Source organism: Vombatus ursinus, unplaced genomic scaffold (assembly GCF_900497805.2).
Source record: "Vombatus ursinus unplaced genomic scaffold, bare-nosed wombat genome assembly UNPS02012709.1, whole genome shotgun sequence".
In the NCBI taxonomy this organism is placed as follows: Eukaryota; Metazoa; Chordata; class Mammalia; order Diprotodontia; family Vombatidae; genus Vombatus; species Vombatus ursinus.
In genome coordinates this window covers 8866-26240 of record NW_020952487.1, presented here as the reverse complement: position 1 = coordinate 26240, position 17375 = coordinate 8866, and the positions used below count along the sequence as shown (strand labels likewise).

At 47.4% G+C, this 17375-nt stretch overlaps 1 protein-coding gene across 1 annotated transcript; it reads right to left on the bottom strand.

Moving 5' to 3' along the window:
• Positions 1 to 13778: 13778 nt before the first annotated feature.
• Positions 13779 to 16943, bottom strand: HOXC8 (homeobox C8). The gene is made up of 2 exons (XM_027858092.1): positions 16486 to 16943; positions 13779 to 14974 (listed from the first exon to the last, which is right to left on the bottom strand). Exons 1-2 carry the CDS (start codon positions 16919 to 16921, stop codon positions 14682 to 14684), a joined length of 729 nt encoding a protein of 242 aa, XP_027713893.1. The 5' UTR covers positions 16922 to 16943; the 3' UTR covers positions 13779 to 14681.
• Between the last annotated feature and the right edge of the window lie 432 nt (positions 16944 to 17375).

Sequence of the window (17375 nt, the reverse complement as noted above, 5' to 3'; positions counted from 1 at the left end):
ACACTCTCTCCTCCTCCAAGGGCCTCCTGCGTTAGTCTCAGAGCCTCTGCAAAACTGTATTGTGTCTCCCTCGACACTTGCTGCAATAATGGTGGTGGTGGGGTGCCAGCCTCTCTGCTTTTCATCCTTGATGCCAAACAGGAGGTGCCCCTCTCCTAACCCCCAAGCTGAGCCTCACCTCAAAAACCCCCTCTTGTTAGGGCTTCAGGAGCAACGGGCCAGGTCTACTTTTGTGCCACGGGGTTGGAGCAGAAATCCCACTTCTAGAGAATGCCCAGATCAATAACTGCTCAGGCCCACCTCAGCATTTCATTATTGCTTAAGGCTCTGTTATTCTTGGCGCTCCTGGGGAGTTGACTCGATTTGAATATGATGTGATTTTAGAAAAAGAAGGTGGGGAAAAGGCCTACCGAAGTGCTCTGAGTTCTGGACACAAATCCCTTTGATCCGGGCAGAGTGCTCAGAGAAAGATCGAAAAGATCATCTTGAGGCTGTAGCTGGGAATAAGGGATCTGAAAGGAAGGGGACAAAATCGGGACCTTGGAGTCCTGGTCCCAACATATCGGACTTTCAGGAGTTTTAGAGTGGAGGAGTGAAATAAAGGAGAACATTCCAATCCCCCAGCTTGCCCATGTCCAGTTTGAGGAATTCTAATTCCCCCCCCCCCCGAGTTTAAGAGAAGAGAAGGTAAACAGTGGTCGAACTTTGACATCCCTAACCTAAGAAATGGAGCCTTTTCTTCAGTGATATCCACTTCAAGTCCTCATCTCACCCATGTGTGCAATGAGGATTTCTTGGAACTTGCAGGAGAGTGGGTAAAGGGAGAGGCTGGATTCTGGATCCTATCAGAATACACAGGAAATCGGGAAACAACTCTGTGGCCCTCGTTAATTTACTCCTTATTTCGGGCAAGGGGTGGGGGGAAGAGCAGTCTTGGAGCTGTTTTTGCTTTATTTGCAATTAAACAGAGTAGGGTTTAACGAAGGACCTCTCATAGTATATAAAATTTCCCTCTGTCTGTTCTCCCATCCCCCAAGCTCCTCTCTGTCTAGGTTTCCCCTCTCTCTCTCTAGTTCCCCTAAATCCCCCTCCCCCCAACCCAAAATCTGGAATCCTATTTTTTTGGACATTTTTATTTCTCTGGCTTCACGTTGAACAATATAACAGAGCAGAGACTCTTCACCCTTTCTTCTCACATCCATACTTCACACTCCCACTCCTGGAAACCACAACTCACTTTGCCAATAGCTCTGCTTCCTCCTTTCTTCTTCTTCTTTGCCCAATATATCTAAATATCCATGGGGGGTGGGGGGGAATAGATTGAATCTACAAATAGGAAACCTCTCATGAGACTCTGCTTCCCTTTTTGGGGGAGAGAGGACAATTCAGAGACAGTGGAATTGCTATGTAGGATAAGGCAGAATGGCCTTTCCATTCTAATCACAGAGAAGGAGAAAAATCACTGAGTATTTCCATACCCGAACCTGATAAAGGTCCCTCATATGTGGAAAGAAATTGGGGAGCTAGGCAGTTCTAAATCTGCTCTTTGCCAACTTCCCCTCTGTCTCACTACTACCCCTCAATCCCAGTATTCTCCCTCCGTTTCCGTGACTTTCACGACTTCCCTCGAATCCAAGTGTCGCCTGTGCCCATTTCAGGAGGGTTTATGGGAATTGTAAAATTCAAGAACCCGGCGTTTATGACGTCACAGTGAGTTGTCATGAGGAAATTGTAAATGTCGTAAAAGTTATATACAGCGGGAGTTTTGTGTGTGTGTTCCCTCCCTTCCTCCTCCTACTCTCCCCCCTTCTCTTTTCTTTGGTCTAAGTTTTGCTGCTCGAAAATAAAATGTTATTATGTTCTGGAACGATAAGCCAACAATGAAGCATCGTCTTCATTTCCCTATAAATAATTTTATCCTTTATTGTTTGCAGACCTGAAAGAACCATTTAATCTGCGCTGGCAAAAGGGGGAGAGAGATGGGGAAGGGGGGAAATTAATTCCAGAAACGAGAATATTACTTATTTCGATGATGCTCTTTTAGATTTGATAGCTAGGAGCAAAATTAAAGGCGAGGAGCGGGCTCTCCGACTCCACACCTGGCGAGATTGGAGATTTATAGGATCTTTAGCGAAGGGGCAATTTAATTTTGTAGGATTTGCTTAAATTCACTGCTATTTTGGGGGGCTGGGAAAAGAGGGGAGGGAGGGAAGAACGATACGCTTTATCTAGCTTTATGAATCCTCCGACATTACCCTGATTTAAGACTCAACAACCTGCATCTCAGGGAAAATTCCTGCCAAAAGTGATGAGAGAATGGGGCGGGGGGGGGGGGTAGAGAAATAAAACTTTCTCAATGATTCTATCCTTTTCCAGGGTTCGTTACTAGGGAAGAGGAAAGAAAGTGGGGATGGGGGAGGTGGCTGGCAGAGGCTTTATTCCCTGTCCCCTCCAGCTCCTGTACACTCGGAGGTTTATTGTGTCCCAATAATTCCCTCAATCCTATAAACAGCTACAGGTTTTAGGGAGCCTGTGGTCTCACCCACTCCAAGGAAGAAACTGGACCAGCCTGGGCCCTGACGGAGGTGAGGGTCACTGCGGCACAAAGGTTCTCCCGAGCTAGCCGCTGGTTTGGCGGGTTTCTAACACAGGGTGGCAGCAGACCAAACAAATAAACAACACAGACACAATAAAAACGGGGCGGCTGCCAAAAGCAGGGGAGGCGAGGCAGCTCTCAGTGGCGACCTGGGTTGGGGTAGGGACCATGAAGAGGGGAGGCTTTCTTAGCTAGGGTCCCCCGAGTTCCTCAGCAAAACAAGGCCTGCAAACCAATCAGCTCTCTCTCTCTCTCTCTCTCTGTCTTGGTAGAGAAAACTCCTGACTCCGAAGAGAGCTCCTGAAACATGTCTCAACAGGATAGCCAGGGGGAGAAACAAGATTTCCCAAGAAGCTCGGGGAGAAAAATCCTCCCCCTTCAGCTAAACTTCTCTTTTATGGTTTTTTTTTTTTGGTTTTTTTTTTAGTGAAATGTATAATTTTCTTTCCCCCTCTGCTCCCACTCGAGCTCCCATCCTAGTCTCCGTTAGGCCCAAAGGAAGAGAGGGGGTCCTTTCAGTGTCCCAGCACTCTGACAAGAAGGGTCTCCCCGCCCAAGATCCCTCAATTCTCTTTCATCTAGGGATCCTGGCAGTCTCTTGAAAAAGATAGGTCCCTAGCAGCCGGCTTCTCTTCTCTTGCCCTGGCACTGGCACAGCCTCCTATGGAGGATTAAAATGATATCCACACCAGTAACAAGATATTTGCCTTTCAGCCCAGCTCCATAAACTCTAATCCCCCTTATTGCTGCAGCAAATCTGAAAGAGGAGGGAATCGTCTTCCTTTCCTTTTACCAACTGGCTACCTACCTCCTTATCCACCGGCCTTTCTTGCCTATTCTAACTTCCATTCAAAGACACTGCCTACTGTCTCAGTAGCCAAAGAGCCCAAACACCCCAGTCCCATTCAGAGAAGTCTTTACTGCCCTCATCAACACCATCATGAGTAGTAGCACCACTTTCCATCGTCCCCACTGTCAGCCCTCCAATGGAGCAGGGATCTCCAAGTGTGAATGCCTGGGACCCCCAATCAAGCTGGAATATTTACCCAACTGGTTCCCGGGCTCCAGCGCTAGTCAGCTGAGCCAGCTTGCACAACGACCCAGGAGAAAAGAAGAGGCTCACAACAGAATGAGACTCATCAGGAGTGAGGAAACCCTCCAGTTAATTCTGTTTCTCCTCAGAAAATAATATCAGAGCCAGGAAATAATTCAAAAAGTGTTTGGAGAAACAGAACATGTCCAAGTATTTCTATATGTGTGAGACATCTGGACATAGTTCTATATTATTCTATGCATATGCTTAGCCATATAAATGAATATCTATATAATACACGTGAGCACCTCTCCATATGCCAAACATTCTGTGCAGAGGTTGTATATAACATAATACAAAATATGAGGTACGAGAATAATGCAAAACAAAAGCACAAGAATATAAGCATCAAAATTCATAATTATCCTTGGGAGAAATGCACACCTGCATCTATACTATATGTGTGTATGTATTTCTATATTTGTGCTTATATACAATCATACTCCCTGATCAGAACAAAGCAACAAATAAATAATATCCAATCACAAATATGGATAACAATGTAATATTCTTTTTGTAGAAAAAAAATCTTTTTACACAGCTCTGCACCAAAGAGAAGTTTTACAAATTCAAGTGAAAATGATGCCAGTATAACAATGACTGTAGTCCCCAAAAGACCTGCCTATACGAGGATAGGCCTTACTTGTACTCATATATTTCTATCACCATGTACAAGCATTTTATAATAAACCGAAATATATGGGTGCCTATAAAAGAAAGTACCATGTTCTCTGAAAGAGATACAAATATGTACAGGTCTTTACATACATTTATACAAAAGGCGTTTCACTCACAAATGGTGTGATTTCATCTGTATAGCTTTTGATTTTATATATTTACCATTAATCTATTCTCTAATCATTTTTGCATCAATATTATGTCCACGTATGTATATACAAAGAGATAGGATAAACATATATATGCTCTATTTGAGTGCTCTGTATACACTTTTTTTTTATGGTGACAAAGGACATTTAAACTACAGGGTCTGGATATTTAAGTGTTTGTGTATTAAGAGGTGGAGGATAATAGAAAAGGAGAGCAGAGAAGGGCTGATAGAAAAAAAAGGCCTAGAGCGGTGGCGGCATTCTCCTGTTGGCGGCTGGGCCCGAGCTTATACCCTGTAGTTCAGAGGCCAAAACAAGGGCCGAACAATCACCGCAGTTGCCTCGATTTCCCAGCTCTCTCCCTCCACACACCCAGTCTGGCGGGGGCTGGGGGCGGTGGTCTGCAGAATGGCTGCGAAATAGGGAGGGGGAGGGAGGAACAGAGCCAGGACGAAAGGGTGGAGAGGAGTGAACGAGGGAGGGAGGGACGGAGAAGAAAATCAATGGATTCAAAAGAATTTCGGGATCATTCTCACAACTGAGGGAAAAATGAACGCAGCCTTTTCGTCATCCCTTCTGCCCTTCTCTACTCCCCTCAGTCAGTGCACCAACCAAGACATCTCTGTACTAGCACACATCTACAACTTCAGCATATTCATGCAGATAGCAAGATGGGGAGATAAAGTCCACAAAGAGCTAGAAGGAACGAAACACACACACGCGCGCGCACACACACACACACACCCAAGTGGAAGTTTTCTGTTCTGATTTTCCAGGTAAATTTCCATTTTACCCAATGGACTTCAGGTCCAAAAGGGTCACACAGTTTTTAGAAGAGGCTACTTCTCAACCAAACAAAGAGAGGTAATGATCCCCACTTACCCATCAGCTCAGAGTCCCCTCAATGTGGAACCCCTACAAATAATTACAAATGAAAGCAAAAAATACAGACTTCTCACCGGAACGCGGCTCCCACATTAATCCTTTAAAAAGTCCCATTTTCTGTCCACCACAGCTGGCCATTCCAGGTTTCCATCGTCTGCCAGCCCGTAGCCCCAGCCCCAAGGCTCCAAGGCTTTGGGGAGCGAAGGGGGGGGGGCAGGGAATGGAAGGCGCGGCCTGAGTCCCCAGGGCGCGGCCAGTTTCTCTTACCCTGAGTCTGGGCGAAAGTGTCGGGGAAGGCAGCAGAGCTGCGGCCTCGGGCCCCATTTGGAAAGAGCCTTTTTCTAGCTCGTAAACAAGAAACGCGAAATTAGCCCCTCAGCCCTGACGCCTCTGCTGACACACAAATCCTACGGGGAGGGGAGAAGGGGGAAGAGAGAAAATCCCATTTCTTCCCCCCAGAGACCACCATAAAGGCCTTTATGTCTAGTGCAGAATGGGGAGTATTTTTGGGGGGTGGGTGGGAGGGAAAGGGATCACTTGGGGTTAGGGAAAAGAATTTCAAGAATAAGGACAAACAGAAATGGCTTAAATTGACTTAGACTAAATTGTATTTATATTTTTAAATTTTACCAAAAAAAAGGGGGCCTTTTTTTCTACTCTGGGCCTCTGGTTCAAATTGGACTAACCACCAGGTAAGAGAACAAGAAAGAGACCTCCCCTACCCCATCCTGAACACATAAACCCCAGTACAGGTCCTGGGGAGAGGATACATGGGGTGAAAGGTGGGGGGGGCAGTGAGGAAGGAGTCCTTGGAGTTGAATTGAAGGATACTTGTGACTGCCAATTTGCCAAGTCTTAGTGACTCTTCAGAAATCATCGTAAATATATATTCGTCCCCCAATAGTTAAGCTTTGGAGGATGAATGCTTTTATGGGCACACACATAACTCTAAACACACCAGTATATAGCAATATCCCAGTTTTGCCAATCCACAAGCTTTGGAACATGGGGAGATGTCATATATCATATCTCAACACATTCATGGGAATGGACATTTGGAAGAAATTAAGCCTCTGTGTTATGAAACCATATGCGTTAGGTTAAAGACTATACAACATGCCATTAGCACCAATTATTACCAGTATTCAAAGTACCTCTGGCTGGCTTGGCAAGTCCCCTCCCCAATCCCCTGAGCCCTTCTAGCCAACTAGCCTGCCTGTCCCCTTTCAGGAGGCCTCAAACATACAAATTAGAAGACAGAGACAACACTACCTTGGACTTTCTGATCGAAAGACAGCTACAAACTCACAAATGTTCAGATCCTACCCCCATAAATCCCCTCTGGAAGAAAGCTCCAACGCTATTCCTATTAGGCCCCTGAGCTCACCAGGGCCAGGCCTCTCACCCTATCTCTGACCAGCCTAGGCCAGCCCAGATCAGAGAGACATGTTCGAACAGAGAGGCTCCCCGGGGCGCTGGGAAGCTTTCTGTTACGCTGGCTGGCCCTCCTGCCCTCTCTGGGAGCCAACACAGCAGGATTTTCTCCTGTGCATCCATAAAACGATCAGTTTTCGCCCAGGGGAACAGGGGAGATCATTTGATTATTGGGGAAGGAGGAAAAGCGGGGGTAGGGGGTGGGAGTAGGGGGTAATGGGGGGGACGACTACTTAAGTTTTCCGACGGGAAAAATGGCTTTTCATTTAATTTCATGATTTTTGTTTCCATCCAATGCTAACCCCGCCTGAACTGCATACAGTCCCCTCCCCCTACAGACCCCATCTCTTTTCTCTGCACCCTCTCTTCCCCCTCCCTTGGCTCTCCGTTCACAGGGGAGAGGGGGTGGAGGAGAGGGGGTTGGAAGAAGCTTCCCTATCAGCTGACTTACACCCAGCCACCAGTCTCCCCACTAATTGCCAATTAACTTGGACCAGCGGGCTCTGTGCATTTCGCTTCCTGCTTGGTAAGAGAGCAGAGCACCCTCACTGCGCATGTGCATCCTCTCCAGGCTGTTCACTTAACTGAGGGGGGCGCTGAAAAGTTTGTTTGGGGTTTTTGGGAGGAGGGTTTGGCTTACTCGGTTGTTTATTTCTTAATAGATGAATATTCCCCCCCCCCCCCCAGCTCTGGAGTTTGAGTCTCTATTACTCTTTCCTTTCTAGTTCCATTAGTCCTTGAAGCACAAGCATATGAGCAGACAGTATTTAAAACCAGGGGGGTAGGCCACGACAGCTCCCACCTCATTATAACGCGGGCCTTCCCAGCGAACTGTAAGACCTCCATCTCCTTATCTCTTCCACACATCAGACCTCAGCAGAGATGGTGACATCACAATGCATACTTTCCCCTCCCTACCCATAACTCTAATTTAACCCCATTCTCTCTCTCTCCCCCTCCCTCTTTATATTCCCCCCCTCCCTCCCTCCCTCTCTCCTTCGCCTCTCCCTCCCTTCTTCCTTTCTCCCTCCCTCCTCCCCATCTTTCCCTCTCTCCTCTCTTCCACACACTTTCCCTCCCGATTGCTATCCACCAAACCGACCAGCCCCCTGTTCCTCTTTAGTCAAGAGAATCTAGTCCTCATCCTTAAACAGTCACCCAGCTACGGATCATTAGTTACACATTTGAACCAATAAGGAAACACTTACCCAACGTTGCTGCCACTCTCCCTTTCTCTCTCTCCCTCTCTCTCTGCCTTTCCTTCCCTCTCTCTCTTTCTCGTCTTCCCTCTCATTCTGTGCCGCTGCTGAGAGTCTGTCTCAGCTCCCGAGAATATAAAAAAAAAAATCCTAATAATAATAAAAAGGAGCCGAATAAAATCAGAGAGAGTTGCCAGGAAGGGAGGGGAAGGGGAGAGGCATTGGTATTTTTCAGTTTGCAACTCCTTCTCTCCCTAGCTTCTCCATGCCCCTGGGGGGAAGAGGGTGCTGGCGGGGGGGCAGAGAGGTACCGGCAGCTCTTGCCTCTCCCCCACACACACCACCCTACCCTACTCCCCTCCCCAGATGCCCCCAGCTTCTGGCAACTCCACCTGGGAGGAAAAAAGGGGGGAGGGGAGAAAATAATGAATAATCAGGCTAATAAAAGAAATACTATTAATAAGGGGGAGCGCCCGGTTCTGGTTTCACTGGCAATGGTTAGGCTCTTAAAGGGAGGACTCTTCTGCGGAGCTCTCCGTACGGACAAACCACAATAAAAAGTTCACGTTCATGGATGGAATCCACATGACTTCTTGTGGCCAATCCAACTTGTGAGTCGATCGTAAACTTTTATTACTCAGCTGTAAATTTTCTGCAAACAACCGGGAATGCGATGCATTTGTGTAGCGTGTGAAAATGGGAGCCGCTGTCGCCATGTTTACCCAGTTCTCTCCAAGAGGGAGCATCCCCCCGCCCCCCACCCCACCCTCACCCACCTCCCCCTCCCCAGAGTCGACAGAGCTGGATGAGCAAGAGGGAGAAACTGGGGAAAGGAGGGAAAGAGGACGTGGGGAGGGTGGGTTCCACGGGTCATATTCTTCCTTTATAAGATTTTTTTAAGGGGGGTATTTTTAGGACAAATGAGGAGGGGTGCTTAATTTTAAAAGATGAGCAGAATAAGCTGATTGGAAAGATCGTGAATTCACAAACATACAAGGAGAAAATGGGACGGACTCCCTCCTTCCTATCTCCCTCATTTCTTCCCAAAGAAAGCTGGAGGGATACCCACTAAGGGTCCAGTCCCTTCACCCATTGGCGGGGTCCAAGGGAACGTCTCCCCCCCCCAACTCTGCACATGCATACATCCAAAAAAGTTCACTGCTCACTCAAAGTCCAGAAATTAGAGGCCAAAGGTTTGGTCCTCCTCCATCCCACCACTGCCCAACCCAAACCCGACCAACTCCTTGATCTAGATCTGTTCCTCTCAGTTACAGCCCTCGAAGAAGACTCCTAAAGGTATCCGATATGCCCTAGAATCATATAATTGGGAGGTGTTGAGGGGAATGGGGAAGAAGCTAGAGAGTACCCCAATAATTCGAGCGAGGCCTTCTATCGCTACCCCTTCTTCTCTAACCCCCCACCCCCACGCTGAATTCTTCCATATCATCACTTGACGTAAAGCGTCTCTTATCCCGAAGCCGAGGACCTTCCGCTTCCCTAAATCTCATTCTCATCTTTTTATTTCTACTTTTTTAAAGACTCCCCTCTCACGCATAAAGCCCGACTTGTCCATTTCCTTCCTTCCTTCCCATTCCAGTCCTGGAGATTCGAAGGACTTGGCACGGAGTCTCACCCATTCATCCATTTATTGCCTCTATCACTAAAAATTTTTTGGCCTTCGCTGTTTAAGAGAAAGCCTAAGATAAGCAAGGCCTAGCTCAGCTCTTGGAAAATATTATCTCTTTTTCGCCTTGATTCGAGTCACTTATTGCAAAGTGAATTCACAACGCTATTTCCCTATTTAAAGAAAAGCGGAGAGAGTACTCTTTAATCTCTCATTACCCTACGTAAACGGCATCTTCCCCTCTTGGGGAACGGGGAAATTTTTTTCTTCCCTATTTTTCCTGGCTTTGGATACTTTGGGCAACCTTCCCTTTAGGTTCACCCTGATCTCCCCTTATCTCTTCAATAGAGAGAGGGTTCCTGTTGCTCCCCAAGCTCAGGGGGGTGGTTGCCTCCCCAAACTCCTTTTCTAGTAGGCGACCAGCCCTCTCAGCCGGATGCGGTACCTTGTTCGCTTTACAAACCCACCCATAAATTTTATAACAGGTAGTTAAAAGTTACGAGGAGGAAGCGGCCAGCCCAGCTTCTCACAATAGACAGAGCGAAGAATGGGGGAGCAATGCCTGGAGCTCACCGGAAATTTCGCTCCTCAGTCCAGGGCACAACCTGTCCCTTTGCCTCTCTCTTTTGGGGGATGGGGGTGGAGAAGAACCTGTCCCAGACCGGCAAAAACTAGGCGCTTGAAAATCCCTAAGATGGTTATCTGAGGGAGAGCCACAGACCAGGAGAATTCCAGTCCCATTGGGGCAAATGTGAAAATCGACCCCAGAGATCGAAATCCTACAGTTATTTATCCCCATCGTTCTCCCCTCCCCCCCCCCCCCCCCCCTCATCCCCCCCGCCTCACCCCCTTCTCACCCACCCCACCAGACACACATATACACATTCACTCGCCACGCAATTTTCTCCCTGAGTGGGGTGAGAGAGGCAGAGAAATCAGGGGAGAGTTTTCTAAAAAATCAAGAGAAACGAATTCCCCCCCCAGCTTAATAGCTGCATTATCCTGTCTCGGCAGCGGAGATTAGAATAATAAATTCAGGGCGAAATGAACAAGATGCTACAACTCAGCATTTTGAAAGATACTATTTTTCACAAATCACAAATAGCTCTCCGAAGCAAATTTGATTGGCTAATAAAAAAGTAAAGGATGAGGGAGAGCCCTTTCTCCAGGCGGCGGAATGGTCCCCATTCCGGTAATACAACGGCAATGAGTGTTTGGGAGACGGCGCTCTAAAGACAGCGAGCGCACTGCGCTCCCAATTACTTTCCCCCCATAAAACTGGATCCGATTCCTCTTCGCTCTCTACAAGAAAGTGGGGGGAGGTGGGTGGGAGGGGGACTGAAGAGAGATATTCTTCTGGTTGCCGACTGAGAGCTGATGCTTCATTCCCAGGGGGCCCCCGGAAAAGATGCAGTGAACCAGGCACCCTAGGGTTCCTCTGCCTGTCCAAGGCACTCTCCAAGAGTCTGTGACTGGGCCGACGCGATAACCGTAGAGTGGGTTGGAAAAGAAAAAGTCGTTCCTAAAGGCCACGTGAGCGAGGGCCGAGGCTATTTAATGCGGGTTTTTTTTTTTCTTGACTTCGTTGTGGGTGCTTAACATTTTAAATCATCCTTAACATTAAAAATAAATAAATAAAATTTACCAAATACCTTGCCTCTCCCCCTAGCCTTCTGGAAAGGACACCCGACTTTGGAGAAGGATTCCAGAGAAGGTTAGAGAAAAGGACCTTTTTCTAACCTTTGAGAGACGCACCCGAAAGCACAAGAAACTGATTACCTGGCTCGGTGCGGGTATGGGCTCCGAGAGAGGAAGGAGGGCAGTAATGAGATTTTCGAGAGATGTGAGATTTGGGATAATAATGCTCTACTCACTCCCACTTCCCATAACCAAGAACTACCCCCCTCATTTCCAATCGCCCAGATCTTAGTGCTAACAACACCGTCACTAATAAAAAAAAAAAAAAGGCAAACAAAAACAATAACAACAATAACAAAACCCTTTGAATACGAATCCAAAAACCCTCAAGTGATTAAAGCGCTTTGCGCACCAAACCAGAGACGAGGGAGGGTCCTTGACAGAAAATTGTGCGGAGAAATTTGCCCCAAGCCTACATAGAGGAAAATGATTCACTAATCTGGGAGAGAGAGAGAGAGAGAGAGAGAGAGGGAGGGAGGGAGGGAGGGAGGGAGGAAGGAAGGAAGGAAGGAAGGAAGGAAGGAAGGAAGGAAGGAAGGAAGGAAGGAAGGAAGGAAGGAAAGAAGGAAGAAGAGGAGAGAAGTTGGAAAGGAGGGAGAGGAAAAGAGGAGGGAGGTAAAAGAGGAAAAACAAAGAGAAAACCATTCCAAGACTTGGAAATATTTCAGTGTTTAGGGTCTGGTTTCTAAATCCAGAAGGGTCTAGTCTCCCTCGCCCCTAAGTACCAGCTGAGTCAGACTAGTTGTATCTCTGGAATTTGGGATTGTTTGACCAGAAGTCTATAGTTATAAACAGAAATTTCAGCCCAAGACCCTTGACTGTCCCCCCTCCCTTTGCTTCTTTTTCTTGACTTGCTTCTGTCTCCCCTTTATCTTCAGGAAATTGAAGAGGGGCAGAAAATTTGCCCCAAATTCCATGGAGTCAGCTTAGGACTGGGACTAAAAGCTCATGACAGACAGTTGGGTACAGAGTTAGACTTTCCCCTCAAGGTTAGATCTTCAAGGAACTGGCATTAAAGTGGGGGCATGGTTTGGCTGCCCAATTGCCAAGGTGAAGCCATAGAAGGGGTCAACAACTCCACAAATTATGTGACTTATCCCTGCTCACCATCACTTATCCTATCTTGCCTTCGACTTTCACCAACCTTCAACTCAGACAATTCTCCCCCTCTTCCACTCTGATACCCCCCACCCCCTACCCCCCTTATAGAATCAGGATTGCTTCTGCCCCAAAGCTCTTTCTAAAAAAAAAAAATCAAACCACACAGAAAGTATCCTTTATCCCCACAGATACCAGAGAGTTATATCCAAGAGAATCTGGGGAGGGAGGTTATGGGAAGAGGTGTTCTAGAAGGGTTCTCAAAAAAACCATTTCCCTCCTGCCCCTCTTCCCCCTGATAATTTACCCTCAGCCCACTTAGGAAAGTGAGGGAAAAAAATCAGACAAGTACATGAGAGACTTTTTGTCTGGCTTGGGAAGAGAGAGGAAAGATGGAAGCTAAAGAGTGGTTGAGATGTGGAATCTGGGACAAGGCCTGAGGAAAGAGCTTCTCCTAACTCGGGCAATGAATCATCACCTATTTCCAAGGAAGATACACTAGATTGACTTATCCACCCCCCATGTGTAGGGTCCCCTTATCCCACACTGAACCCTCTTTCACTTGCCTTCTTCAGATTCACCTGAGAGCCCTGTCTCCCAGTTCTGAAGACCTGCTTGATTTGACATCCTTATTCCCACCATAAGCCATACCCATGAAGAACTTCCAGAAAACACCCCTCCCCCAGCTGTCTCAAGAGAGAAGAGAAATTGCAGAGGATGGAGAGAAGAGAGAATATGAGAGAGGGGACAGAGAATTGAAGGAAACTCATTCTGGGCTCCAAATCTTTGCTTTTCTTCTTTGTTTGTTTTTGTTTTTATTATGATTCACGTATACAATACAAAGTACTTGGACCAGAAACAGGGCTGTGGCCACACAAAACCTACATTCATAGCTCGACATAAAGACGAATGACCAGAAATTATTATTATAGATATCATTTTTTTATCTTTTTTTTCCTTTTCTTTCGAGCACGTTGCATAAACAGATAGTTCAAGACAGTTAACTATACATTCAGTGCAATTTAGTTCCTACTCTACTGGGTATCAAAGCACAATAAAGGAACACACAGTACTGGTGAGCTAGGCAGTTTTAGTTGTTGGGCACCTTCTTCATGAAATAAGCAGCGACAAACGACAACAAAACCGCAATACGAATACTCTCAAAGCAGGGCTTCCTTCTATAGGTAGTGATACAATACGCTGGAGGCTTATAACGGTTTTTTTTTCTTTTTTCTTTTTCCCCTTTTTTTCCCCCTCCCTCCTGGGATGGGGATTTTTTCTTTTTTTTCTTTTTTTTTCTTCAAGATTATTGCAGGTTCCCTTTAGGTAGTACATTAAAGATTTATTATTATCATTATTATCATCATACTTATTATTATTTCAGAGAGCTAACACATATAGGGACTGGGGAAGCTGGACACAGAGCTGCTGCCTCTTTGGACAACAGAAACCACAGAGCACTGGCTGGGGACTGACCGTGTCCTGACTGGAAGGAACTCTTTAGAGGGAGGCTACATACTGATCTCTGCTTCTTAGGGGTGTGGGGCAGCAGAAAGTCAGGTCTCCCTAAGGTTCCAGGGAAAGCCAAGGGAGTCACTCTAAGTAAGGATCTTCCCCCTCCCCCAAAAGGAACAATGAATTAGAGGGGGAAATCCAATAATATAACATAGCACAGAAGAAAAAGCAAGGAATTCCCTCTCCTTCCCCTCAACTCTTTCAGAGCCTGGGGGAAGTGCTCCCCTACAAAAATAAACACCAAAGAGACAGTGAGGTGGGACTGTAGTTTATATCCAAAGGGAGAGCAAAGAAGGAGAGGGCAGATCTGAGATACCAGGAGAGGAGAGAGGCTGGAGTAGCGTGTGTTTGCGTGTGTTTGCGTGTGTGTGTGTGTGTGTGTGTGTGTGTGTGTGTGTGTGTAGGGGTGGTGGGGAGCTTGTTGAGACAGGAGCCAGAACTTTTCTACGTGTCTAGATTCCTCCTCCCGCCTCCACCCAGCACCATCCCAGAACCCTCATCTCCCCTCCCCAGCCCCAAAAAATATAAAGCTAGGGGGAAGTTCAATGATCGTAAAACCAGAGTTACAAGTATTTGACAGGTAGTTACAGTTGTGAGTCTCATTCTATTCTCTATAAAAGCGAATGACAGTCGTAAACTTCTCAATTTATCCTCTACCATAAAACGAAACTTCAAGGGAGTTGCTAAAAGAAAAAAAAATCTTTTCCCCCTTTCAGTCCTTGTTCTCTTCTTTTTCTTCCTCTTCTTTCTCCTCTTCCTCGTTCCCTTCTTCTTCTGTTTTCTCCTCATCTCGGGCTCCAGGAAGTTTATCCTTGTTGTTCTCCTTTTTCCACTTCATCCTGCGGTTCTGGAACCAAATCTTCACTTGTCTTTCAGTCAGTCCCAGGGCGTGAGAGACCTCAATTCGTCGCTTTCGTGTCAAATATGGATTAAAGAGAAACTCCTTTTCTAGTTCCAAGGTCTGATACCGGCTGTAAGTTTGTCGTCCGCTGCGCCGCCCAGGAGCTGAACAGAACAAAACCCCAAACCTGTTATTCTAGGAGTCGGGAGGGAGGGGGATGGGTGTCTCTTTCCCATTGCTCTCAAAAGGTTCCCCCTCTTATCCTCCCAGCTGCTCTCCCTCTACTTGAAAAGGAAATGGGAAAAAGCAGCTAGGAAGAAGGAAAGTTTGGGGTTTTGTTTTGTTTTGGTCTCGTTTGGTTTGACTTCCTTTTTACTTGGAAGGCGGAGACGGAGGTGGGGAGTAGGGCCAGGGGCGCCGAGTATTTCATAACTGGGGCTTTTGAGAGAAAGGGGGACTGGCAAGTTTCTCTCCACCACAGCCACTACCTCCAAGCTGTCTCTCTCTATGACCTCCGAAGCTTTGTTGTTCTATGTTAGCTTTTGGAGGGGAGGACTGGGGAGATAATGATCCCCAAAAGAAAGGAAGCCAGAGGGCTAAAGTGAGATGGCGAGGTTTGTGTATTATCCTCCCCACCTCCTTCCTCTTTCTACCTAATGCTTTTCCAATAAGAAAAATAATTGACCTACTAAAATGTATTATGGCTCAAAATTACTGCTAACTGGAGACCAGCACATCAGTCACAGCCTCTCCCTGTCAATAACTTTTCTATCTCTCTTTTCCCCTTTTGCTTCGAAATGGGATAATGAGACTCACCCCTGCTTAAAACTAAAATCTTGAAATAACTTTGAGGGTCATTCTGGAGCTATTCCTTGTTGGAGAGAGTGTACAGTGCTTCTCACCATTGGGGGTGGGCGTTCAGGACAAATACAGTGAAACAGGAGCTGGACAGATTCCCTGCTTGTGTGTTTGGTGGGATGGAGACATCCCCCTAAGGTGAAATTTTTATTTGGGCACCCCTTTCTCCATTCTTCTTATGCCAATTGTATTAAGTTGAACAAAGTTTAGAGAAGTCGCCTTTGTAGACCCTTTTGAGAGGGGGAGAAGGGGAACTCAGTAAGTCAAAATCCTGACCATTGGGATCTCCCTTGCTCTTCTGGGCTGGAGGTGGGGGGCGGTGTTGGAAGAATACTTCCCTTCACCTCCTTCCTCAGACAACACTGTTGGTCTCCCTGTCTTTCCGGTCCTGAATTGGGCCCAAAGCGGTATAGAGAGCTAGAGCTTCTCTGAATGCTAATAACCTCCTGGGAGTTTAGTCCCTTTACACTCTGCCCTAAAACCAACTTTTATTTTATAGATTGGTGGTGGTGGTGGGGAGGAATTTTTAACCCTTTTCACCCAGACACCACCTCCTCCACTCCTCCCTCTTCCATCGTCGCCAAACCCTCCCAGCAAACCCCCTCTGCTCCCAGGCCCAGCGAGAAGCAACGAACACCCACCCAAACAAATGGGGCGGGGTAGGGGGGAGGGAAAGGGGTTTACAGGAAGACCCAAAACCGGGAGAAAAAAAGGAGTGTGAAAAAAAAGAAAGGGGGGGGGGGGGGTGGAGAGACCCAGAAAGAAACAGAGATAGACGGAGAAAGGGACAGAGAGGGAAAGAGAAAAGACTTCTCACCGTGGGGTCTCATCCATGGAAACATGAGACTGGGAGACGAGTTTTGATTTAGGTGCCCTTGTCCTTCGTTACTGTTACTGTTGGCGGAGGATTTACAGTCGGGATATTGCACGACGCTCGCCTCTTGCTGAGCCCCATAAAGAGGCTGTCTGGGGAGCGCCTCGTAGCCATAGAATTTGGAGGCGTCTCCGTGGCAGCTGAGGGAACACGGGTTCTGCTGGTAGCCAGAGTTGGAGATGCTCGAAGTCCCGTGGTGGAAGAAGTCTTGGACGTGGTGAGAGGCGTGCTGAAAGCTGGGCGCCGTGCTGCCCGGGCCGTATACTAAGGCATGGCTCCTACCCACACTTTGAGGGAACCGGCAGTCGTAATACGCCGGCTCCAAGGACTCACCGCCTTTGTATTTGGAGAACAGGGGGTTGACAAAGTAGGAGCTCATGCTGGGAGCATGAAAACCCCACGGCCCCCTCTCCTATGGCTCCTGACACCCCCGCCAGATACCCCGAATCACCGCCCCCGCAGATGCAAACCCCAGGCTGACTGGCTCTCCTGGGCTGGGCTAGGCTGGGTTGAGGATTAGGGGAGGATTGGGGGCGCGCCTAGGTGCCTGTCTCTGTCTGCCTCTGCCCTCTTTCAGGGCAGCTCCATAGGCTAAGGGGGCGAGCAAGGCGACGAGCTAGGCTGGCTGGCTGCTGCCGGCGTCTCTCCTTACTGTCGGTAGGTAGAGCTCTCGCTCTCTCTCACTTCGCTCTTTCCTTTAACAGCCCAGGCGAATTCCTCAGACTCCCGGCGGTGGCGGCGCTTACACGCGATTCGCGTTCATCAATCCACGACATGAAGACAGGCGAGAGAGAGAGAGAGAGAGAGAGAGAGAGAGAGAGAGAGAGAGAGAG

What these genes read in the sequence shown, in the direction of transcription:
- HOXC8 (XM_027858092.1), bottom strand. Translation starts at nt 16,921, where the DNA reads ATGAGCTCCTACTTTGTCAACCCCCTGTTCTCCAAATACAAAGGCGGT. An exon ending in TCCATGGATGAGACCCCACG is followed by an intron (nt 14,975 to 16,485) that starts GTGAGAAGTCTT and finishes TGTTCTGTTCAG; the next exon opens with CTCCTGGGCGGCGCAGCGGA.